Raw genomic sequence first — 24,369 nt, forward strand, 5'->3', positions numbered from 1 at the left:
TTAAGTCTTTCTGGTTTCCATTCCTTTACATCTTTTGCATTATAAATTTGAGATCATTTACCCAAGTATGTGAATGAGGGGTGCATAAGGCCACATAGAGCTGCTTCTCCTGTTCCAGCACTAAAGCCTTATCTTTAGGATTCCAAGTGAAATTTGTATGTGTGTGGAAGTAAAAACCATAAATCACTGGGCACATTAGAAACTCCTTTGCAGTAAATGCATTGTGGAGAGCTCCTTGCCTGGCTGCAGCCTATTTGTGTGTCTGTGCTGCTTCCTGCTAGGAGATATTTTTCCAAAACATCAGAAGGAAATGGGAAAGGATGAGACTGCTTTTAATAGAAAAAAAAAAAGAGGGATTGTAACCAGTGAGATAAAATGGTTTTATGTTGGCTTTTACTGACGAGATAAATTTACCTAATTTTTGATGTTTAGTCACAAATAACATCTAACATCAAGATACGAATCAAGTCCCTGTTATTTATTGCAATCGCCTGGAAGCGATTTCAAGTCCGTATGCCATAGGTGAAGCGGCTGTTTATAAAAAGGTGGAATATTTCATGTTGTTTGGCTGTGCCTGGTACCAGCAATAAGTTACACTTTGGAAAGTTACACCAATAAAAATAGGATATCATTCAGTGCCTTTACCAGGCTGTAGATAGGCAAGGAAACGGTAACTTCTGCATTGAGGATACACTTGAACTGAGCAGTGCTGAAGGCGCGTTGCATGGTGTGTGTGGGTGCAGGAGGGTTTCTGCTGGTGAGTGACATTGTTTAGAGGCTACGTGGGGCTTTTTTGCTTTGAAAAAAAAAGAACTGTTTCCTGGAAGGAAGCTGTGGCCTCCGGCTCATTGTAATAACGTAGTTCTGAGACACGCAGCACTGGTTCTCCGAAACGTCCCGAGCCGTGTGCTCGAGAGCACTTTAACTGCTCTGAGCTTATGTTTGTTCCTTCCCCATGAGCTTCCTACGGCTCCATCGGCTCTCGGTGATATGGAAGAACTGGATGTTTAACCAGGAGCCTGAACATGTCTTTCAGGTGGAGAACTCCAAAGACAATGAGGACAACATCTTGCAAAGAGAAGTCCCGCTCAGGCAGTCCCGCCGGAGGTTTAGGAAGATCAACCAGAGAGGCGAGCGTCAGACCATCACTGACAACGTGGATGCCAGCAGTTACCAGTCGGTGAGTCTGCTCTCCCTTGGCCAGCCTCCTTGGCATCATGTGTCTGTGTGCTTGGCAGCTTGTTTTATTGGGGAAAGCTGGTGAAATGAAATAGCCCGTGTGTGGTGGTTTTGAGCACAGTTTTCTCTTGTTGGGGAGCCATAGGGCGCTCTGTATTCAAACGCCAAAGGTGGAAGTGAAGATTCAGCCACCAGTTAGAAAAGCGGTTTTTCGGTGCTGGGGTTTTCAGTTGAGCACCATAAATAATGTGTTGGCTGGACAGAGAAATGATCATTTTTTGGTTCTGTTGGTTTTTCCTCATTTTACCTGGAGTTCTTTTGGTAAGATGTAAGAATTGGTTTTCTTTTTTTCCTTAATACATTTGAACTGTGGTTTGGAATTGACTCAATCACAAATGTGTTGAATTCGGCATTAACACTGTCCTATTTGCTCATATTTACTTGCTTAAAAATAGTACAGTGGTAATTCATGCATCAAAAGAGTAACGGCAACTCACTTGCTAGTCTTCAACATCACAGACTCTGCAATCAGCGCTGTGTGAAGGCACGTACAGCTGTGGTTTCAGGGCTGCAAGGCTTTTATGAAGGTTGCTCACGTTATTTTTCGCATATAAACTTCCTGCTTGGTAGCAGGATATACACATGCGATCTTGACAAATTATTTTGTTGAAAAGAGTTGTTCTGGAGACTGTGATTTGCCTTGAAAATCAAAGGTTAAACTGCAGCCCTAATGTTGGAAGTACACAAACCCTGAGCACTCTTCATGGATAGAAAAGAAAGAAACAAATTCAATTTCTCTGCTTTCTTGTCCCATCTTCCTTTTCATCTCCCCAAAGGGTGCAAAGCTTCTTAGTTGATACGCTTCAGAATGCCTGATGGAATAGATACAAACTTGAAAGATTTCCTCTGCTTCAGGACAAACTGCTGCTTTACTGCACGTTGGTAGCTGTTGGACCGCTAATGGTGATTTTAGACCAGATTCTCCCCAGCATTAGCATGTCTGCTTACAACACAAAGCAACCTCTACTCACAGAGGAGCACTTTTTGCTGTGACAGGAAGAGAATATGCTGCTTGAAGTCTAACCTTCTGCCACCTCAATTCAAGAACTGTCACATGGGTTGGATTTTATCGTTAGTAAGGCGTTGAATTAGTTCTTGCTGAAATGAGATGTTGGATCCTCATACTTGGGTACAGTCGTGCATGAGGCTTTATTAGGAATTAAATTCCAGTCTGTGCATGACAAAATCTGTCTCTTTGGGTGTTTGTAACAATGAATAAGCACACAGAAAATAATTCTTAGATTTCAGTGCTAAGAGGGTCAGAATCCCAGGAGCAGTGATGCTGATGGTACCTATGCAACTTGCTTGTAGGGGCACGTGAGAAGGGACTTAGCATCTTCTGGTCTAAGAAAGACCAAGTTACATGCTTCAATGATTTCAGAGGTTGCCAGTTATTGACTCAAGGAGTCAGTGTGGTATCCTCACAAGGTTGTGATCAGTCAACAAATGATGTCCTCATTAGGATTTTTCTTTATCTTGATTTAGTCCTTTGTTACCAACACCACAGAGCGTACATGTGTCTCTGCACATACGGTTTCTTGTTGCAAGTCTAGTGGCTTTCTCAGATTTACAAGTGTATATATATTTTGATATCAGCTTTTGATGGCAAATGGTAAAACATCATAAATCAACAGCACATTCCTAAATCTGCTTTTATGTCAGTTAATTAGGAATATGTATAAAGAGGCCCGTTAGCACTGCTAGGTGTTTTCCTGGATGAGTGAGTGCTAAGTGGCAAGGAGTAAACAACCTCCTCTCTGATGGCAAATCTGCAAGCTGTTGGGGTTTCAGCAGTCTGAATTGAAATCCCAACCCTTGCTGTGTAGATTGCAAGTTTCTAACAGGGAAGTGTCATACTCACAGTACTTGGTGGAGCAAAAAGTAATTTGTAACTCAACAGATGACTAAGAAATCAGAACACGATAACCAGCTGCCTCTTTGACAAGTAAATAAAAATTGAGTGCCTCTCTTTTTCCCATATTTCATTATAATTTGGTAAAATAATGAATTTTCCTGATGTATGGTTTGTTCCATGCCTTGGTTTAACTCTTACTTGTATGAGCCTGGTCGTATGTAGCCATTGAATGCCAATGATCTTGAAAAACAGGCTTTGTAGTGCAACCCTTCGTGTCGGCCCTTGTGGGAATGGGCAGGATGAGGATGAGGGGTTTTGAATGAAACTTTCATTTGACAGGAACTCGCAATGATGTTCCTGCCAGAGTGGGGAAAACTGTTTACAAACTGGCCAGCACATTTCCTCTCTGCTGTAATGCTTCTGCTTCTCACAGGGAGCTCCCTGCTTGTTACTGCTGGAGCTCATCCTTGTGGTTGGCCATGGAGCAAAGGTTTGTGTGCGGATACTTTAAGCAATGCTTTAAATGATTGTTACCATCTTTGAAGCTCTTCCTTTCACTTCTGTCTCTTACTTAAGAGGCCTAGTATGTACTTAGACTGTGTATCTTTGGGACAGGAGACATTCACATTGTTGTGCGTGTCTTCATTTATTTTCTTCTTTTTACTTTCCCCTTGAATGAACTAATGTTAAAAATGGATCATCTGGTTGGTTTCTTTGGTGAAGGAGTTACCATTCAGACTCCTTTACTAGGCTTTTGTGGTTCGTAGAGCAGTGTTGTTTCACAAGAGCACTGTTCTCCTGCAGAATAAGTGTTTAAAGTTGTTTTTCCCAGTGAAGTTCAGTGAACATATGCTGATGGTGTTCTTATTCAGACTGAACAGGTTTATATTTCTGTTTATATCTTCGAAGCGCGTAGTGACATGAATCTGTTCTTGCAGTAGATATGCAAGGAAGTACGTTAGACTCACCCCTGTTAACGTGCCCAGACTGAGCTCTGGCTTCAGACCACAGGGGTGGGCAGTAGCTGTGTCAAGGTTCCACTGATGCTAGGGTTTTTCTTTTTATGGCCAGTGAGATCCCTAAGGTAAAGGTGTGATTATCTTTGTTCAGCTGTCCCAGATGTTGATGACCATACACAAGTGCTTACGCACTGACAGCCAGACTAACAACCCAGGAGAAGAACCTTTAATGGTAGTTCTGGTGCTCTATTACACTGCTGCTTTGATCTTGGATCAAGTAATGGGGAAGTAAATGGTTCAAGGACTTATCTTCACAATTAAAAAGTAAACCCTGAGACGCTAAGTTTTGCACTTGGATGTCTTGCGGTGATTGAAACCAGATGGGGTTTAATAGTTTGATACGAATTTCTACTCAAATCTCACCTCATTTAAATAAAGTATTTCTAATTTATTACTTACCTATATTTTGGACAATTGTCTCTGTTTTTTTTTTTAAATGAAGAATATTTGTGTTTTAAAAACAATGTGTGTGTGATGCAGTGTGTATTTCTACGCAGTTGTGACAGCATTTCTAATGTTAGTTCATTGTAGAACAGAATAAAGGAATTGGTACCGAACTTCTATAGTAATCCCCTCTCTCAGAGATGCAAATTTACTTCTTTTAAACCCTTGGAGGAGGATGATGAGGTTTAAAAGATTTATTATAATACTACGTTTTACGGACGCTATCTTAATGCTCACATCATGTCAGAATTTTCCTGGAGCCTTGTAGCAGCATTTATCTTCAGAGGAGCTGTCGCTGAGGACTGCTTGAGTGGCAAGTTTCTTGTTCTTTGATCATTACTTAATGTAATCCTGTCAGAGGCTGGAGTTAGCGAAGGGTAGCTCACAATTGGAGGAAGTTAAGTCACATTTCAGTGCCCTGGATCAAACCCATTAGGTGCTTTACCGTCACTAATCCTTTCCCTTTTAAATGCTATCAAACACTATGGATCTTTTATAATCTATTTTTAACCACCAGGTAGACTCGCTGAAATGGTACCTTTTATTGATCTAAGCCAACTAAGACCAACTCACAGGATGCCTCCAGCTGCCCCTTGGTGAACTTGGACGCAGCATCGCTGGCATCTCTTTGTTGGGATTAATTTTCACAAGGCTGTGGCCAAAATCACTTGTTCTTGAGCTGGAGGATGATGCTTTTCACAGCCCGTTGCTTTTCAATGTGTTTGTGTCCACGCTTCCTCTTTCTGACACCTTCAAAAAATGCTTGAGAGAATCTTAGCTTTACTGACTAACGAATCAGAAGAAACTTTGGGTCTTGCTGAAATCCACAAGTCCTGCTGTGTACTTGTGGGTACAGACATGAATGTCACTGGTTGCTTTCTGGTGGTGTCGTGCGATGCAAAGAGATAGCGGAAGCTCCTTCTCCGTGGTGCTGCTTTTACAACAGGAGGGTTTTCCCTGTTCTAATCCTCATCTTAACTATTGGGTGGCCTAGGTCAGGTCCCCACATGCAGGTCAATGTGCTTGAGAGCAACAGCGTGTGCAGAGACTCTGTTGACAGGACCTCTGCAAAGCCCACGTGCCCCGTCGCTTGTTGTAGCTCTGCTCAGTTCCTGCCATTTTAAGTGTTTTTCTTGCTTCTGTGATCAAAAAGCAGCCGCGTCTGCAACACGTTCACTTCCTGAGCAGATGACTTCAAGTTTGTGGCTGCCCCATCCCTGGCAGTGTTCAAGGCCAGGTTGGACACAGGGGCTTGGAGCAAGCTGCTCCAGTGGAAGGGGTCCCTGCCCGTGGCAGGGGTTGGAGCTGGGGGAGCTTTAAGGTTCCTTCAGCACAAACCAGGCTGGGATTCAGTGCATGTGCTTGTCTGGAGCCTCTGGCTTTCTGCCGGGCTGGTCTTTGGGAGTGGAGAAGAGGCTGGGGCTGATGGAGCAGTTGAGCAGCTCGTGACAAGCGATGTCAGAGGTGTCTGCTTCCCTGGCTAAATGCTGCTTCACCAGTGAAACTGGGGACAGCTTCCAGCAGGTCCTGGTGGTGTCCAGCTTGGGAACCTGTGCTCAGCATCTGCCCAGACAGTGCCTTCGCGCGCTTCCCTTGGCTCTTGGAAGCAAGGGGGAAGCCGCCAAAAGCAGGTTCACTCATACTTTATGTATTGATTTTGTCTGCTCATTTTGTCAGCAATGTGACTGTCAAGGACTCCTTGAAAGTCTGGTGCTGGTTATGATGGTCCTTAGCAAAACCCCAATCCTCAAAGTGTGCTGGGCATTGAAAGCCTTCTCAGGAGTTTCCATAGACCACTGATGCTTCCCTGAATCAATTAATGAGCATCTGCCAAGGGTGATGGCTTGGGCAATCTGTGCACAGATTGAGAAAATTCTTGCTGAAAATGCTGCCCTTTGGTTAAAATCTGTGGTTTTCAGAGAAAATTATTTATTAGATGTAACCTGTAAACCCCAATTTATCTGTAAGGAGAGTGGTTGTGGTTGTTCAAAACTGACATTCAGGAGTTTCCCTGAAGATTATAGGCACTCGACAAGCAGGTTATATATAAAGTGTGAATTACAGGAATCACCTCAATTCGGAGGTGACATGTGCAGCTGTTTAACAGCATTTAAGAGTGATGCACAAGTGAAACTACATCAAACTGAAACCAGGGAGGGTTTATTTTGAGTGAGCACCTGTATTTACTCAAGTCTGGCTGCTGGCAGTGCTGTACAGCTCTTTTGCCTGCCTGTGGGCAAAGGCACTGTGTTGGAATGCAGCATCATTCTCCTGCGGGATGGATGGATGGACAGAGGGACATCTTCCTGCTCTGCCAGACTGCCGGCTTCGGTCCTGGAACAAGGTACTGAGTAGCTGTTAAGAGCTACGCTGTGGGGCTGCTGACAGGACTGACTTACCCATCTTTAACCTTTTATACAGCTGAAGCAGCAGCTGATTTTTGCCACATGGGCTCATACATGTTTTGCCAGTGGCTCTGCAGGAATTTTCTCTCTCGTTTTTCCTCCCAGGGCTTACATCATCATTTTCTGCTCTTCTCTTGCTGCAAAGACCTTTTTTAAGCCTTTCTCTGTCTCAAGCACTCAACTAGAGAGCTGCTCCGTCCCCAGGTGCTGGTGGAATCTGGGGTGATGATCAGCTCCGTGACCCTGCAGCAGGTCTGTGTTACCCCCTGCTTGCTCTGCAGGCACGTGTCTGTGTGATGATTCCAGAACAACTTGTGGATATTTTCACACTTATTCCCTGCTTGCAGCCCAAGCACATCATGAACTGAGCAGCTTCACTGGGAAGCCTGGAACTGTTTAGAAACTGATCCTAAGCACAGTCTGTGCTTTGCAGGGAATGTTCTCTGCTCTGTTAAGGGGAATCAAACCAGAGAGCTGCAGAGACCTTGACCTAACCTGGTGCTGCAGTGCTGCAGGAGGGATGTTCTGGTGTACCTTTTGTTGCTCCATAGCAGCTTGTGGTAGAAGAACCTATGAAAGAAATCTGAATATCCTGCAAATTACCATGCACAAGGAGTCAAATGACTTCAGTAATGTGCTCTCCCCACAATGAGTTATCCGGTTCTTCCTCCTCTTTTCACTGTGTAGCATGGTAGAAATGAACTCAGTTCCTTGGAAAAGGCCTGAGAGCATGTTTGCTGTGGCATGTTCAGAGTTAGTCTGTGTTTTGATGGAGCCTGAGGGGTTGGGTGGCAGTTCCAAAGTCGTTAATTCTTTATAAGCATCCTCTCATGCAAACGAGATTGAGAGCAATGAGTGAGGGTTGTGCCCACTGCTCGTGACTGGCTCACGTCGCCCGGGTGGTTGATGATGAAGAGCAGTGCTGTGCACCTGAGGAAGGCACATCAGTCTTTTTGGGGCTGTGAAAACCTTTTGTGTCTGAGTTGCAGTTCTCTGTCAGATCCTTGTTTTCAATATGATTGTTTTAGGCTTTGGAAATGACAAACTGAGTGGCTTCTTGTGCAAAGCAGCCGGCAAGCTGGTTCCTGCACACAGGGAGGTGGTGGCACGTGTGGATCTGTTCTTTCTTTCCTGTCTTCCATCTGGGCTGTTTCTGTTCAATGTGCTGCACTGAAGTGTACCAGCCTGGGTGTATTGTCATTTGTAGCCAGCTCAACCTTTCACTTGGGTTTAAGCTCGTCGTTCCTTAGAGAGGAGTGGAAGGGTCCTTTTGGGTTTTATCCTGAAGAGCTGCAAGTCTGAGTTGTTGGCTTGAATGTCACCTGACACTGAGGGACCTCTTTAAGGCACTGTGCTGGTGATGTTTTCAACGTTGAGTTTAAGTGGTTTTCTAATTTAGAATATGGAAATTTGTATCTACTCCTGTTCTTGGGAAGCCTTCTGGACCAGGTTAGGGACTGAGAATATCCTGAGCAATGGTTCAGTTAAAATCACCATCAGAAAATGTCAATGCATAAAGCAAGCATTTGGATGCCCTGTTTCCCTTGAAAAACTTGGCATCAAAACACTGTCTGTACAAGAGAATAGCTAAAAGAATATCTCTGGTTTTGGCATAGAACTGATTGCTATCTAATGACATTTAACAGCATTTGTAATTTTACATTTGATAATGTGGAGACTTTCTTAATGGGGATATATTTGACAGATGAAATACTTGAAATAGTTGATTAAATGAAGTCTCTGGCTAAATGGGGCCATGATTGAGGCTCAGTTCCATGTTGATACTTAACTTTACGCTTGCAAGTCGGAGTTGCTTTCTATCACTGAGTCTTAAAGTTTTTTGTTCTTATATGATGAAGCTTTTAGTTTGAGGTAATGTAGCCACAACGCTGGTATTGTCCTGATGATTTTTGTTTCCTTTAGAGTTTGGTTAGCAGTTGTGGTTTGTCAGCTTGGAGCGTAGCTATGGCATCTGCCCACCCCTTGCTTTATCTGGTAAGATCAGTTTCTTAGGTTGAGTGAGAATAACAGGGCTTGTGCTTGTTTTGCCCTCAGTGAAAGGGACCTCAAGTGATGCTGGGGGTATCTGAAGGTGATAAGAGCTGGATCTTTCTAGAAGATGAAAAAGTTTGGGAATCACTACACTGTGATGCTTCATCCAGTGTGGAGCTGCTCTAGGGCTGCATGGTGCTTCCCCAGCACAGCTGATTCAGGGATCTTTAGGTTGTGTTATGGTCACTGTGTTGTGCTGCTGGTAAACCCCTTGGGAGCACTTCTGCCAGTGCCTTACCCACCTCTTCCTCCCCTCTTCACACTGTTACCAAGCTCAGGCTGTGCTCTCCCTGGCTGGTCCCAGCCTGCATCCAGGCACAGCCAAGATGCTGGTGCATGGAGTTACACCTGAGCGCAGGCAAGTCTGGTGCTGTAGACTCCCCGCATAGAGAAGCAGCATGGTTCCTCCAGACATGGGTCTGTTCCTAGAGATGTCGTGCCTGAGATGATGCTTGTGTCACATAGGCTCTTCAGGCTGCGTATCCTGACCACTGATCAATGAGAGTTCACTGGTCAAAACCACCCTTGCTTAGAGAGAAATGTGGCAGGAGTCAGATCCCTTCCCCTTTCCTGCTTTCAGGCTTCCAGTTTGGTGTTAGTCCTTGAGGAAAATGAAGAAGAGATACAGGAAGTGGCATTTTAATGATTTTTAACCTCATCTGTGGAGTTAATGTTATTCTCAAGGTCATTTAATCACAGACTTCTTTCTTGAGAGGTGTGCTGGTACCTTATATTCTAAGTAAAATCACAGGCTGGTCTGGGTTGGAAGGGACCTTAAGGGTCATCCAGTTCCAACCCTCTCCCACGACGTGGAACACCTTCTGCTTTAATGGTCTTCCACATTAAAGAGTCTTAATCTGCTCATTCTAACTCGAGATACAGGTTTTATACGTGAAGGAAGAAGCGGTATTTAGTTTTGGCTTTCATATTGAATTTTGGGGCATGAAAACGAACAGGTACATTGGTGGGCTTTGCAGTTTCTCAATGTGAAACTCCAACTGGTCACCAGGTAGGTGGCAGCTGATGAAATTAAGGCCAGGTCTATGCTAGGTTTGGGCTGGGACTTCAGTTTTGAGACTAGATGGAGGTAACGTTTTGTGAGCAGGATTGAGTGTCTTTGGGAGATTGTGCTGTGGGCTATTAGAGATTTCACCCTTTCGGTACCTCTGGGTGGGTTCCATGCCACAAACCGACCCTACTGGGTTTGGCATCCCCTCCTGCTCATCACCAAGGATTTCGGGTTGTGTACCTTCCTAAACATCCCCACCCCTCGCCGAAGTGAGATGTCAGGAAGGAAGGGAGGAGCGTGAAATGATTCATCTCACTTCAAACCGTAGACATGAACTTGCTTGAGTCCATGGCAGAGGGGGCTTCCTCCTTCCCCCCCCGTGCTGCCATGGTCCCTGTTTGCCATGCTGATCATGCTGCTGCCCTGCTCTGCAGAGCGTGTGTGCACCAGCGGATCTGCAGGAGAGAGCTGCAGTTTATAAACATATTTAAAGAAGTATTATAAAAACCACATAAATCTGGAGCGCTGCAAATAGGAGGTGACCTTTTCCTGCTTAACACGGCGGCTGAGAAAAGAGGGTTGGGGTAGTGCGAAAGCGGTGGAGAAATTGAATCCATGGTGCCTTTTTTATTGTTCCTTCTGTATTGCTGGTGCTATATTTAGAAGCTTACATCACTTCGGGGATGATGACAGTCTCTGCCCTCCCTCTCCCGCTCCCTCCCGCTCTCCCTCGCTCTCTCCCTTAGGATGTAGCGTGTTTTCCTACTACTTGTGAGTCCTACAGATCTTCGGGTAGGATTTTTCTCCAGCCTGTTAGTAAGTGCTACCGTGGAAAGTGATGTTTGTAAGGCTGCGGTCACACCATGGAACGTCACCCCGAAAGGGAACAGGCACCGCTTTCCCTGCCTCTGCTTCCCCAAAGGGTCAGGAACAGGGTGGAGAGTTGGAATGTTTTCCTTTTGTTTTTCTTCTTCCCTTTCAGCAGGGATTCCTGAGAAGCCCTGACGAGGGCCAAACCCTGCAGCAAAAGTGCAGTGATTCGTTATGATGCTGAAGTCAAATGGCGGGGAGCAGCCAGAGGAGCGTGCCAGTGACACGGAATGAGCTGTGCCAGCATAGCCAGGGCTGCCTCCAGCTCACGCTGCAGCTGGCTCTGCCTGCAGCCACCCGCCTTTCCCAAAACACTTCAAGCACTCACACTCATTGAAATAACCTCTCGATGCAGGTGCCCTTAATGCTGAAATATTTCTGCATTACGCTGGCAGTTCCCACTCGCAAAACTGTATTAGAATGAATTAGTTTAGCCTGGACCATCTTTGCACGCGTGTGTGCAGTGACAGATTGCTTTCCAAGCAGCTGGGCTCCTTCCCCAGCCCCCATTGTGCTCTCGGAAGCAGGATGCTACCTTCGCTGCTGTGCTCTAAATGGTGGGTATGAAGAAGTGAAGGTACCCGCTCATAGCTGGGTGCTGCAGCAGCAGCAAGGGATGGCGTGCCAGTGATCACCGGGGACTGGGGACAGACATCCCTGACCCAGGCCCCCCGGCTCGCCGGTGGCTTCTGCCTTTTCAGCCACGATGGCTTTGAGCTCGGCGCTGTCCTCCCGCCGGCACGGCACAATGGGCTTTTCTTCCCCTGATGGATCAGGAAAAGTCGTGCTGCTTGACAGGTCCTTCGCTGTCAGCTGCGAGGGCTCTGCTTTTGCAGAACTTCACTTTGTGCTGTCCTTAAATGAGGCTCTGATCCTGCTGAACGTGCGTTTAAATTATGAAAGGCCTTTCTACCCTTCTAAAAACATCCCATTTTTCAGTGACTTGCTCTTGTTAGGTGATTAGAACATGCAGATTTATTCAACAGTCGGCAGGATTCACATAGCGGTAGGGGAGGATAAAGGGAATGATGTGTAGAGATGTATGGAGTGATATTTCAAACACGGAAAGAAATTGTTGTAAAGAAACAAAGACCACCTTTAATTCAGAGACTGTGGACTGAAGGGCTTTTTCCTTAAGATGCTCTTGAAAACTTGGAATCTGGCTTAGAAACAAGACTGGTGATTTACTGTCTGCGATTCCGCCCGATGCTGCAGTTCTTCCCAAGTATTGTGATTGCTGTGGAGCAGCCTTTGTATTGGATTATTTTTTCTTTCCATCTCCGAGTCGCTCCAGTTCTGAGATGTATAAAACCAGCTGATGTACAACGACTTAGAGCGTGTGCTGCAGGGAGCTGGGGCTGCAGCCATGCGTGTGTTAAAAACCCAAGCCCTAAAGGGAATGGGAATGAGTTGGGGGGGGGGGATGCCCCAGAAGCCGGGGTGTGGAACTGGGTCAGGTTTTCCCTGTGCTCGGGGCTGGGGCAGAGGCGGCCGCAGCCCCCCGGGACCTGCGGTGCTGCCGTTGCTGCTCATTGGCAGGACGGCCGGAGCGATGATGTCATCTCCACTTAAAGGCAAAACTGGAAGGAAATGGGATTTTGTTCCCATTATTGAGCCCCTGTTTACCGTAGTTGTGAAATCCCGGCGTCCCTGCCAGGATCCCCGGTGGGATGGAGCCCGTGCCCGCTGCGGCGGGTTTAAATCACGGGTGGGAGACGGATGTCTGCTCTGTTAGCCAAGGATGGAGTTCGTGTGCTATCGGTGGGCGTGCAGGCAGGGAGAGGTTTCCTTTAGCTGTGTGGGATTTCTCTTCTCTTTGCTATCAATTGTGATGACTGTAACACAGGTAACGCTGCCTGAAAGTACTTGAGTGCTCATTGCTGCTGAAGGTTGATCAGTTTGATGTTTAAGATGCTTCTGAATGCAGTTTTGTGAATTATGAGAAGAGATGCAGTACAGCCACTGCAAGGTGAAGCTGACGTGTCTAGCCTATTGTTCAGTATTGGAGAAACAGGAAAAGAAACAGCTATTTGTATAGCTGCTGTGGTGCATTTTGGAGATCTGAAGTAATTACTTTTAATTAATTAAGTAAGTAATTAGCTTTTAATAAAATAGACTTTGCATTTGTACATTTTGCAAATGGAGGAATGAAGTTCAAATACTCGTTTAAATACAAAATAAACCCAGTAATATTTATGATGCATGTGTTATTATTCTCATTATCTGGTAGAGGTTAGGTAAATTCAGACATTTAATACCAGTTATTGTTTCCTTTCAGACAGTTTTAGGAAGGGGAAGGCTGTTTCCTTAGTTAAGGTGCAACTCCCAGCATCACTTGGCTTATCTGCTGGGAAGAATTCAACTTCTGGATGACTGCTGAAGGGAGCTGTTGGTTTGAGGTGGGGTGGGGGTCCTCTTGGTATAACTCGGCATCACAACTGTGAGAATCTTCGTCCATGTGCCCCTTGGCAGAGTAACCAGAAAAAGGGAATTCTGGCTCTCAAAGCCCCCACGTCACTTTAGAAGCTTTTCTTCTGTACAGGGGGCTGTGGCTATCAGTCATAGTTTTGTTTTGGAGAATCACCCTCAAGTCTGATGCAAACCTGGCATGATGAGATACATGGTGATGAGGATGCTTTCCACAGAAAGGAAGAGAGAAGCAGTGAGTGCCCTTCTTGTAGCTGAAGTAAATGATCCAGAGTCCTAAATAATGGCTTTCACAGAGCCAGCACCCCTGGTCCCCTCCCTCTTTCGTGCTTTCCTTCCTCCTTGCACAGTAGCAGGAGTCATTTGCCTTCTAGGAATGGAAAGCACGGCGGCAGCCCCAGCTCCAAGGTGTGGGATCTCGTAGGTGCTTCCTGGGAGCAGCTCTCCAGCAGGCTGGGCTGCCTTCCAAGGCACAGAGCTGCTTGCAAATATTGCAGCTTTTAGCAGCAAAGAGAAACGATCAAACTAACCTGACTCCAGCAGAATTAAGGCGGTTTTGGTTAGAAACAGAATTGGTCTTAATTGAGGGGGAAGAAAACCTCAACCACCCACCGAAACTTTTAACGTGGCTTCAAAACCATTAAAATGAGGAGAATTATAAACATCACCTTCCAATAAGAAATTTGCTTCTCGTTCCAGACAGAAATCTCCTCGCGAGCGTATAGGATGAGATAAAATCCTTGAGCCTGGGGTATGACATACATACATGAAAGCAGGAATTGTTTTGTTGTGAGCTGATGCTGGGTGTATCTGTGTGTGCGTGCATGCATGCGAACGGCTGCAGGTATTTATTGTACTTATTTCTAAATCTGGAGGCAGAGATGAGGAATAATCCACATGAATACCGTGGAAAGTGTTAATAGATGCATGTGGTTCATTTAAAAAATGATTTGGAGAAAGAAGCATATTGAGAGTTCCAACGTATGCATGAATAGATCATAAAAGGATATAAAATGCAATGCAGGGGGGTTTGCTGAGCAGTTGCTGTACCGATCTGTGTGTTTATATCAGGTCAATAAAGATGCTCTGTTGGCTGCATCTGCAGCTCCAGTAGCCAATTGATCTAATGCAGTTTCTAAAGGCTTTCTATACAGGTGATGTCATCCTTTTAGCTCCGTTCCCCTCCCACTCTCTTTCCTCCTTATTAGATATTTCATCTTGCTGCGGAGCATCCAATCGATGGGAGCTTCTCCTGAGGGAGCTGCTGAGAAGCAAGCAAAGATAGTAGGAATTAGGACTCCAGCAGTCAGGCTTGCAGTAGCCATGGATGTACTGTTTTGTTGTGCATTACAGAGATGTTTTAATTGGAAAAGCTAGGCGTGGATTAACCGTGGGGTCCGACTGATGCATTAGAATACTGAGCAACACTGCAGAGTTGTAAACTGCATTAAAACAAGAGGAGGACGGGGGTGGGGGGGCAAAAGAGAAAAGGGTCTGTATCGCAGAGGCTTTAATACATTCCACAGTGCAAACCTGTTAGAGCATAAATATCGGAGCTACAATCTGGACACTAATTGAATTTCTGCACTTACGATGGACAAGAGTATAAAGAAGAAACTTTAATATCCAGGGTGTGGGATTCCTGGATCGCCTGAGATGCTGAAGAACCCGTGCAGGATTTCAGCTACAATATGAATGTGAAGTTCCCGAAAAGTGGACCCGAAGAGAAGCCACTTGTCCATGCATTTGAGTGAAGAGAAAAAAGGGAATTTGAAGAATTCGTATCTCACCTTTTAATGCATTGTTGCTTTAACCTGCAGTTCTAATCCATTTCAGCATTAATTCCATTTTAGCAGCACTTTTCGGGTGCATGCCTCTTGCCTGGGGGAACGGATGCCTATTTGTATTTGAAAAGCCAGGAAACATTTTGATTTTGATTTATGTGCTTGTTATAACTGGAACATTTTCATAGGGATTGCTGCTGCTGCTAACTCACTGCGATACTGAAAACTCCTCAGCTATAGTGGAAGCTCTAATCGAATTCAGTGTGAAATTCAAGCCTGAGAAGTTGCATACATGTATGTTTGCTGCTTTGGTTTGTGATTGTTACAGAGGATCCAGAAGGGATTTTGCTCAATATTTTCCTTCCGTGGCTTTTATTTGAGAAAAGAAACTTTTTCCCCCTCCCCAGCCTAAGAAATGGCTTTTCTCGTTCGATGTTACGCCAACTGCCTGCAGCCGTGGGCCTCCAAAGTAAGTAAGATTTTGTCTGTGCTGCATTCCTCTGCCATGTATTGACAACCGTGGTGCTGTTTGAATGTTCCCTTCTCGTCCGAGCGGCACGCGGGGGTTTGAGATGCCCGACTCTGCATGGGCTCTTCTTGTGGAATCCTTTCCAAACAGAAAGGGGGGAACCTTGAAATCTTGGGGTTTGTTTTATGTACCAATAGCTTACAAATGAACAGGAACCATGAAAAAATGCTGCTTCCTTATGAAATGTCTTAAGCTTGCTTTTTAGCCTAGAAATATGAAGCAAGTGTTACTGAAGCGTGGCATTTTATGACTGCTTGATTTTTGCTAACTTGGAAATACTGCTATGCAAACCCACTGATGTTCCAGTTCCCAAGCTGTGTGAAGCTGTCCTGCTCGTTCCCTTTGTGCAGCACTGTGGAACTGGTTAATTATTTAGCTGAACTATGTGATTGCAATTAGCTTTAACGGACACAAATAATTGTGTGTGTCTGAAGATGCAGTATTTTTGTGAGACTGGGGAGGGAAGGGTGTTCCTCTTAAAGGAAATCTAGAACATTCGGGCTAAGTCACCTATGGAGATAAAAGCCTTTAAAAACTGTTTGTCAGACTCTCACTATTTGGGTTGCTCAGTCAGGAAATCAGCTGAGTTGCTGGTATTTTATTAATGCTACTGCTAAGAAGCAGGCACCTAAGATGTGGGAATTGCTTTCAAACTGGAGGCCAGGCGTGTATTCTGTATTATTTATTACTCTTTTGTATTTATATGGCAGTTTATGCAGGCAAGAATAAAGATTGTGCAACTTCCTTGCATGTGAAGCCAGCAGGGTCTGAAGGCAGCGGGCAAAATCCCTGTGCTCCTGACATCACGAGATGCGGCATTGACTTTGGAGCAAGAAATTTGCTCTTGACTTTGGTCCCAAAAAGTTTAGAGCCTAAGTGACATAGCATGGGGAGGGACAGAGCTGGGCGTGCAGAGTCTCTGTGCACAATGGTTTGGTTCTCCCTGTTGGGTTATGTCTGATCAGTAAATGGAAGCTCACAGTGCGTAAGGGTTAAAGTGCCGGGGTTCAGGGTTTCCATGTGCAGTTGCCAAAGTCAATGTGTGAGTATGCAGGCTTACGTGTTGGTGAATTTTGGCTGTTCCGTGTGTGCTGAGTCCACCCCATCATCCAGTGAAGGAGCTGCTGGTGCTCAGCTGCCTTGAGGGGTAGATGGGCTCCGTCTGCTCATCTCGGGTAATTGCAGCTCCTCACCTTGGAGTTCCTGCTGGCAGAGGTTGGCCTGATTGTATCATCATCATGTCTCAAGTAGACTCTTCTGCCGTCTTCGCTTCCTGCTCTGTAGACATTACATATGAAAGGATGAGTTTTCTTAAGCTCGGCTTAACCGCACCACCCTTATTAAGGATGACTGAAAGTGTCATTGCTTAAAAAATGGGAATGCTTAGTCACGTTGGTGCTTCAGCTGAGCTTGCTACTTCCCTAGGGTTTGGGCCCAAGTGAGAAACCACAAAAAAGAAACCCTATGCTCAAATGGGGCTTTGGTAAAGTAATGATGTAAAATACGGTAATAAAGGTTTTTGCACCCCTTTGTCAGCTCTGGGGATGGTACCCAGTGGGTTGCTGCCATGCCAGTCAAGCCATTCATTCACCCATTAATTCACACATTAGTTCATAAATAGAATGGTATAAATATGGGGGATGGGGAGGTTTGGGTTTTCTTTCCTTTTTTTAATGGCTGATGAAAATTGGTGTAAGTGGGTTTCCATTCCAGTCTATAGCTAAAAGTTCTTTATCTTTAGAACCCCAAAAGCACCTGTATTCTCTTCTGCAAAACCCACAAAGACCCCAAAGCTCCCGCAACCCCCCATAAACTTTTAAACTGAGCATTTCATGGTGTGCTACAATGCTGAGGAGAGCTGTGCGAAGGATTAAACACATCGATGATGAGCTGAGCTATGTCTGAGTTTGTTCCATTTGGTTTGATCTGAGCTTTGTACCACAGATCCATTTCTGATGGGTGCTTATAATAATGCATATCATAGCAAAGTAACTGATGTCAGATTTCTAAATGTGCAGCTTCATAACTTCTAACTTGAAAATGTCAGGTATTTATGGTACTGTTTTGAAACTAGAAGTGTTTCTTGCCACAGAGCAGTGAACATCTGATTTATCATTTGCTTTCTCAGCGCTTAAATTAACCATTTCTTACATTGCTGTAGATATCTGTCCCAGAACTTTCTTTGTTAGTTGCCTTTAAACTTGTATGGGACAATCATCTGAAAATGGGCTCTTGACTCAGTTGTAATTAGAGCTGTTCTGAGCGTGATGATACATCGATTCAATCAGAGCAAAATGAAGTCATGTTTCAGATGACTAATCAGACAGGTAAGCTTTGGTCAAGGTATCCAAAGGGAAGTACTGCAGAAGGTTAACCTTGACCTGAGGAGGCTGATCTGTGTGGCTGTGGAGTGACCTGCAGGAGAAGCAGCTTTAGGAGCTCTGGAAGATGCTCCCTGGGTAGAAGGGGTGTCTGCACTGGATTGCATTGTGCACACATCTCCCAGGGACTCCGTTGCTTTTGGCTTCCAAAAGCAGAAGGGACAGAGCAGACTTCAATAATCAGTGCCATCTATTTTCCTGCCTGAAGAGCTACTAAAAGGAGGATAAGCTGAGAGAGCTGTGAGCGTTGTGTATGAACCTGTCAGCCCTTCCAGACAGGTTCTTGTAGAGGTCAGCGGTGTTGCTCAAAGCTATTCTGATACTTGGAAACATGTCCAGGAGAGGCCACACCGTCTCCTTTGCAGGAAGATGATGGTTGTTCCTCCATCAGTTTTGCCTGGAGGTACCAGTGCAGGGGCAGAATGGCACATCAGAATGGTCTCTGCCCCAGAGACCGTACACCTCCTGGAATGCTTGACTTTGGGAGATGAGATGAATAGGTGCAGGCAGCTTAAAGCAAACATAGTGAGTATGATAAGTAGCAAGGATTGTGACAAACAGCAATCAAAGCAGTCCCAGCAGTCAAACCACTGTGACTCTGGAGTAAAATGAAGCAAGGTGAAGGATCTTTGCATCAGACTGGTGGAGGTCTGCTTCCAAGGCTGGTTGTATTCACCAGGACAAGAGGCATTCAGTTTACATTAAATTCTTCTGATACCAGTGCGGTATTTTAAAGCAGAAAATGTAAATAATTCAGATGTATCTCAGCAAGGTGCTGATCGTCTTTGGAATTCTGATCATAACTGTCTCAGTCTGTTAAATTATCTGTAATGCACTTTGTGGCATTAGATTCTTAACCGTAGACGCGTTACGAAGTCATTGGAAAGAGAGCTCTAAACTTAACGATTCAGATGTATATGGTTCTTCTGTAATAGAAATTTTATGCACAGCCTAACAATTTTCCAAGCCCAGACTGCATACGCAGCTACCCTGTTTGTGTAGCAGGAGGGCCTGATGGGGAAAATAGGGAGTGATTGGATAATGGATCTACAGGGGATATTTAAAAAGGGATGCTTTTTGAGATAATGTGCTTTTTATAGAAAATAAGGGTTTTTGAATTAACATCTAAGCTTCTTAAATGTTTTTTTCCTGAAGGAAAACAGTTTCATTCAAGATCCCAGGTGCATGTTAAACTTGTCTTATGACAGTAGACAGTAATTTATTTCCTCTAGGCTTTAGTGACGTTCTTCTCTCTCTTCTTTAGAGAAAATCTAATAATGCTGAGCATAATAACAAGATGCATTTGCTCTGTGGAAGTTTGTTTGGGTTAGAGCAGAAGACTTGGAGTCATTTTTCAGTCCCATTCCTATTCCTGCTCCCCATCACAGGCATGTGATGCAGGTTTTAGTTATCCGTAAGTAAAATCAGTGTAACATCATCTGATTCCAAAGGGCATCGATTTGATCTCCAAGATCTTGAGTTGAAACCTTCATGCAGTTAAGGATTATTTTCAGCTCCTCAGAAGAAAAACAGAGCTTGGATAGTGTGTCCTTGATTTGATTCCGTGTCATCCTTGTCTTTGCTAATGCACTTAGGTGGAAAGTAGCCCTGGTAGGATGCATTTTAAATGTTTTCAGTACAAATAGAATTAACTGATTCTTTTCTCAGTCAATTTTGGCGATGTCTTTGTTGTCCTCTTGGCCTTGCCTCTCCCTCCAGCCTTTCCTTGTCCATACCTGTGGCTTCTAGCCCAGCACCCCATCGTCACCCAGAGCAGGACCTGCGGGTGCTCCTCAACCCAAGTGTGCAAGTCCATGTGCAGACACGGGCAGCGGGTGCTTACCCCATGAGCTCCTCTCTTCTGGTTCCTGGTGGTTCTCTTCCCTCCAGTGAGGTTCAGTTGCATGGTTTAGCCATCTACTGAGCTTTAGGAGTTTCAGCCAGCTCCTCAAGAGTATTCATGAACTCTCCTATTCCATATTTTCTGATCTTTCCCTCTCCATGCCCTGCACAGGATTGCATTGTTTCTCCTTCATACTGGTGTTTAGGAGCAAGGCCTCTTGTTACTCAGTACCCTGATCCCTGAGCATCTGGAGAGTGAATGCTTGAATTGAGGAATGATGATTTTTTTCCTTACACTTCATTAACAGTGAAACTCTTTTCTAAACCAACTTCATTACACTTTTTAAATGCACTTTTTGCTTGATGGTTTAAGATAAAAATGGCTTAATATGAGCTGTGTGGCCATTTACTCTGGAAAAGCTGGATTTTCTTATACTCTGGTATATGTTAAGTTAAATGCAAGTACACATCATACTGGTTTTCAATAGAAAAAGCCTTTTCTTGAAGTATTGTTTCTATCAGAAATCGGCTCTTGATATGCAAATAACCACCTATGTTGACTTCCTTGAGTTCCTCCTAGACTTTGTTTTAAACCTGCTTTGTTACAGTTCTGCTCACAGCTACAGCCCAGTTCAGAACCACCCTGTTTTGCTGCTCTCACTTCCATGACTGCATTTCTTTCTGAATACAGAAAGAAAACATAGATGGAAGATTTTTTGCAAGAGCCTGTGGTCCCCATTATACAGCTCGGAGCTGCGAGGGAACATGTTGCTCACAGCATTCGTGTCCATGCATCCTCACAACCCTGAGAGCTGCATCCCAGAGCCGATTGCCACTTGTGTGTCATTCCAGTGAAGTGAGGTTGTAGCAGCCTGAGGATGTGTGAAGAGGAACCATCATCACCGCTGCATTTTACCAATCAGTGTATATAAGGGGTTATAAATTATTCAGCTGAGATGAAACGCGATGCAGGTTTGGCATATCTGTGCCCTGCAGACCTGTCTCAGGATGAGAGAGGGCTCCCCACATGTCACTGCTGCTGCCTGCGTGGTGCTGGAGTTGTAACAGCTTCTGTAAGGAGCTGAAGTTCTACAAGTCACAGCAGCACTTGCTGCTGCCACAGTTTGTTTTCTACTGCAGTTATTAGACAAGGCTCTCTTTAGTCTTGCACTGCATTAGTTTTCAGTCAAATCTGAACTCTGCCGTTGCAGATAAGCCTATTTGAACATTCCTGTTACGTTTTCATAATAACGAAGCACAATTCTTTACACTTTAAAAGTGTGCTAGGAATGGACCAGAGGTCATAGAATCACAGACTGGTTTTGGTTGGAAAGGACCTTAGATCGCACCCAGTTCCAACCCCCCGCCATGGGCACGGACACTTTCCACTGTTGATCTGTATTAGCTGATGGTTGTACAGCAAAAAAGAGGCGACTTAGGGTTTCCATGTTGGATATTCCCAGTATTACGAGCTCCCATCAATACTGGTGAGTCTTTTTGCAGGTGAATTTTCAATGCCCCTACCCTTCTTCTCTAATTGTGTGTCAGACTCTTAGCGTTATCGTGAGTTAAGGCATAGCAGTAATCTATAATTTAGACGTACGAAAACCAAATTAAAATTGCATTGCAGGCGTGGTTTAAGGCGACACCAGAAGTTAGTTGGAGATTTTGTCCTCATGTCACCTTATTGTAACTAAGGAAACGTAATACTTGAGAGGATTTTATTTTCTCCGCGCTATAGGAGCTGTGAAGACCAAGAAGCTCTTGGCTGCCAGAGGCATAGAAAAGCCTCGGGGGGGGTTAATTCTTTAGGTTTTTTTTGTTCAGTTTTGGTTGGTTGGTTTGGGGTTTTTTTGTAAGCCTGGGGTTATTTTAAGAAGGCTCCAAGGGTTTTCAGGGCACTGCGAGGCTGTTGTGAATGGTGTCAACTTGGTCATTATTTCATTGGGCTTCGTGTCTATAGTACTGATAATGACTGGAGTATGTATGTACTGTAGCTAATGGATCGAAACAAGTTTTGACATAAATATTGTCAGCGAGCCCATCTTTTGTATGTTTTAGAAAGGAAAACGATCTGAAGTTGGTATAATTGGAGCGGCACCGGTTTTGTTTGCATTATGTTGTTGAAGGCTCCAGGATTTTGTCTGATCCTGTTGGGAAAACAGCTGATCCATCAGTTGGCTTTCAAAACAAAAAGACATCTTTGCTGCTCTTTAAAACTCTGAAGAAATCTTTTGTGCCACTGGTGGAACATCTGTGGTCTTGAAGGAGGAAATGGGTTTGTTTGCATTAAGTTAGCTGAGGACTGATGTCAGCATCGCTAATTCAGCTGGGCTCGTCTTACCCTCTCAGTGGATACCAAAGTGGCCTCTTTCTATATCTCAGAGGAGCAACTTTCTCCTCTCCCATTAACACAGCTCTAAGTGTATTTTAAACTGGAGCAGAATGTGAAAGGGGAACGTAAACCAGAGTGAATTTATATCAATCCTTGGGAAAAAAGGCTAATGAAAATTCAGCAGAATGACTTCAGAGAACTCCAGTTGGTTTTGGTGGTTTCTCATTATTTTGCTAGCAGGGTATGAGAGATGATTAAAACAATTCCCTTACTGATGCCAAGGAGAAACATCTGAGAGGTGGGGTTTTTTTTTCTGTTCATCTTTTTGTCTTAGGTGGAAAGAATGGGATGGATGAGAGCAAAAACTGGGATGCAGAAAGGTCTGCTTGGTGAGAGACTGTGTCAGGGGGAGTGAGCATCACTGCTCTGGTTCCAGTGGGGTGAGGAAAGAAAAGGTAAAGCTACTAATTAAATTAGTTATGTTGTGAAAATGCGCAAGCTGATGATGGACACTCAGGCACATAGCGAGACCATCGAAACAGCTGGATGCTGTAATGCCGGTGGAAGGAAAAGTATATGGAAGCAGAGCCAGTGGTGTCCTATCCACTTTGGGCATTCTGCCTGGGATGGGCTCCAAAAGGCTATGGTGCAGGGCATTTTGGTGCTTGCTGGTGTCTTGAGATAAGGTGTCCATGAAAGAGCCATGTAGAAAACCCATCCCACCCTCCAGCTCCTCAGACAAAGCTTCCTCTGCTGTGGTAGGGGTTTGCAGCCTTGTGACTTAAGCAGAAAAACACTCGTCATCTCTGAACCCTCCGTATAATTCAGCTTCCCATGTCTGGGTAAGGAATCGTGGATTCGGGGATATCAAAAAGAAAATGGCATGTGAAGGGAATGGAGGGATGTAGTCACTGACAAGGAGAGCTCTATGACTTTAAGCTCTATGATCAAGCAGTCTTTTTAGTTGGGTAGTGTAATGTAATTTTTAAAGCTGAAGGCAAACACGCTTTTTTTCACCGGCTCTTTGTTACAGTCTAGACTTTCTGTGTTGTCTGAGAGAGGAAAATTGCTACCCTTAAACCGCTTGGGTGCAAGGGAGACTGAGGCGGGAGCATTTCCTAAAGCTCAGAGGTTCCCAAGTGTCATCACAGTTCACTCCCCAAGGGTGTGTTAATGGGTTCCAGCTTAAAACAGTGAAAACCTCTTAATGGAAAACCTCAAGCAATAAACAAAATGATAAATACACGTGCCTTAAAAGTGGGATAGTTGGGCTCGGAGCTGAGAGCTGGCTTTAGGGGTGGGAGGGCTGGTTGGTGTAGCCGCGCATGGTGGGTTTTATGGTCGTATGAGTGCTTCATGGAAAGAAACCCAGTGGTGTTTCTGAATATTGCTCTTGCTGGCAACATTTCAGGGAGCTTCAGGAAAGCAAATAAGGTATAAGGTTACTGACAATCTGTAAACCAAGGACAGAAAATTGGCTTACACAGCCTATAAAAGGACAAACTGTTCCCTCGGAGGCCGATGCTTTTACTGTGTCCAGACTACATCGATTGGTTGTGAACATCCTTACAGGGACCTAGGAAAACTGATGGAAAACTTTGCTATCAAGGAGTATCAAATAAAGAATGAGGTGAAACTTTTGCTTCCTTATTGCCCATTTTCTGTCCATTAATTTGGATTTGTAATGGACACTATACACCAGGAGAACTATGTGGACTGTGCTTCCAGTAGTAATTTGGCTTTTGATGATGAGTCCTTCGGCTGCTGCCCTCATTGCAGGATGTTTCTGAATGTGTTTATTAAACATGCCATTTGTTGCAGGTTAAATCACAATAGTGAAGCTTCTTTTACGTGTGGAAAAAGATAATTTGAGGGTCTTGTGTCCATCTGTCCAGACTATTTTGCAGATTCATGTTGTCTGTATCTTTTCAGCATGTGTTTTTTTTGGTTATTCAAACTGTACCAGGAAGCGCTGATACTTGTCTTCAAAACTTGTGGCAAAAAGGCACAGATGTGGCTTTTCCATAGGGATACTGGTAAATCCAAAAGTAAGTCATCTAGGAAGTAAAGCATGAAGAGCATATTCCCTCTGCTGATGAGGTTCTTCTCATTCCTTTCCCTGGAAGGAATGGGGAATAGAAAGACAAAGCTCTTGGGACTCTCTCTCCATGGCATTAA

At 44.6% G+C, this 24,369-nt stretch overlaps 1 protein-coding gene across 4 annotated transcripts in view; it reads left to right on the plus strand.

Moving 5' to 3' along the window:
* RAPGEF6 (Rap guanine nucleotide exchange factor 6) overlaps positions 1 to 24,369 on the plus strand; it is a 116,024-nt gene that overhangs the window by 40,892 nt on the left and 50,763 nt on the right. For 3 of the 4 annotated variants that reach the window (XM_080627496.1, XM_080627498.1, XM_080627497.1), the window contains exon 6: positions 1,037 to 1,180. In XM_080627496.1, coding sequence (XP_080483622.1) covers positions 1,037 to 1,180 — 144 coding nt within the window. Of the gene's footprint in view, positions 1 to 1,036; positions 1,181 to 15,480; positions 15,574 to 24,369 lie in introns of those variants that run through there. The other variant, XM_080627499.1, reaches the window with a different exon arrangement.

Source organism: Psittacula echo, assembly GCF_963264785.1.
Source record: "Psittacula echo genome assembly, chromosome: 11".
NCBI lineage: Eukaryota > Metazoa > Chordata > Aves > Psittaciformes > Psittacidae > Psittacula > Psittacula echo.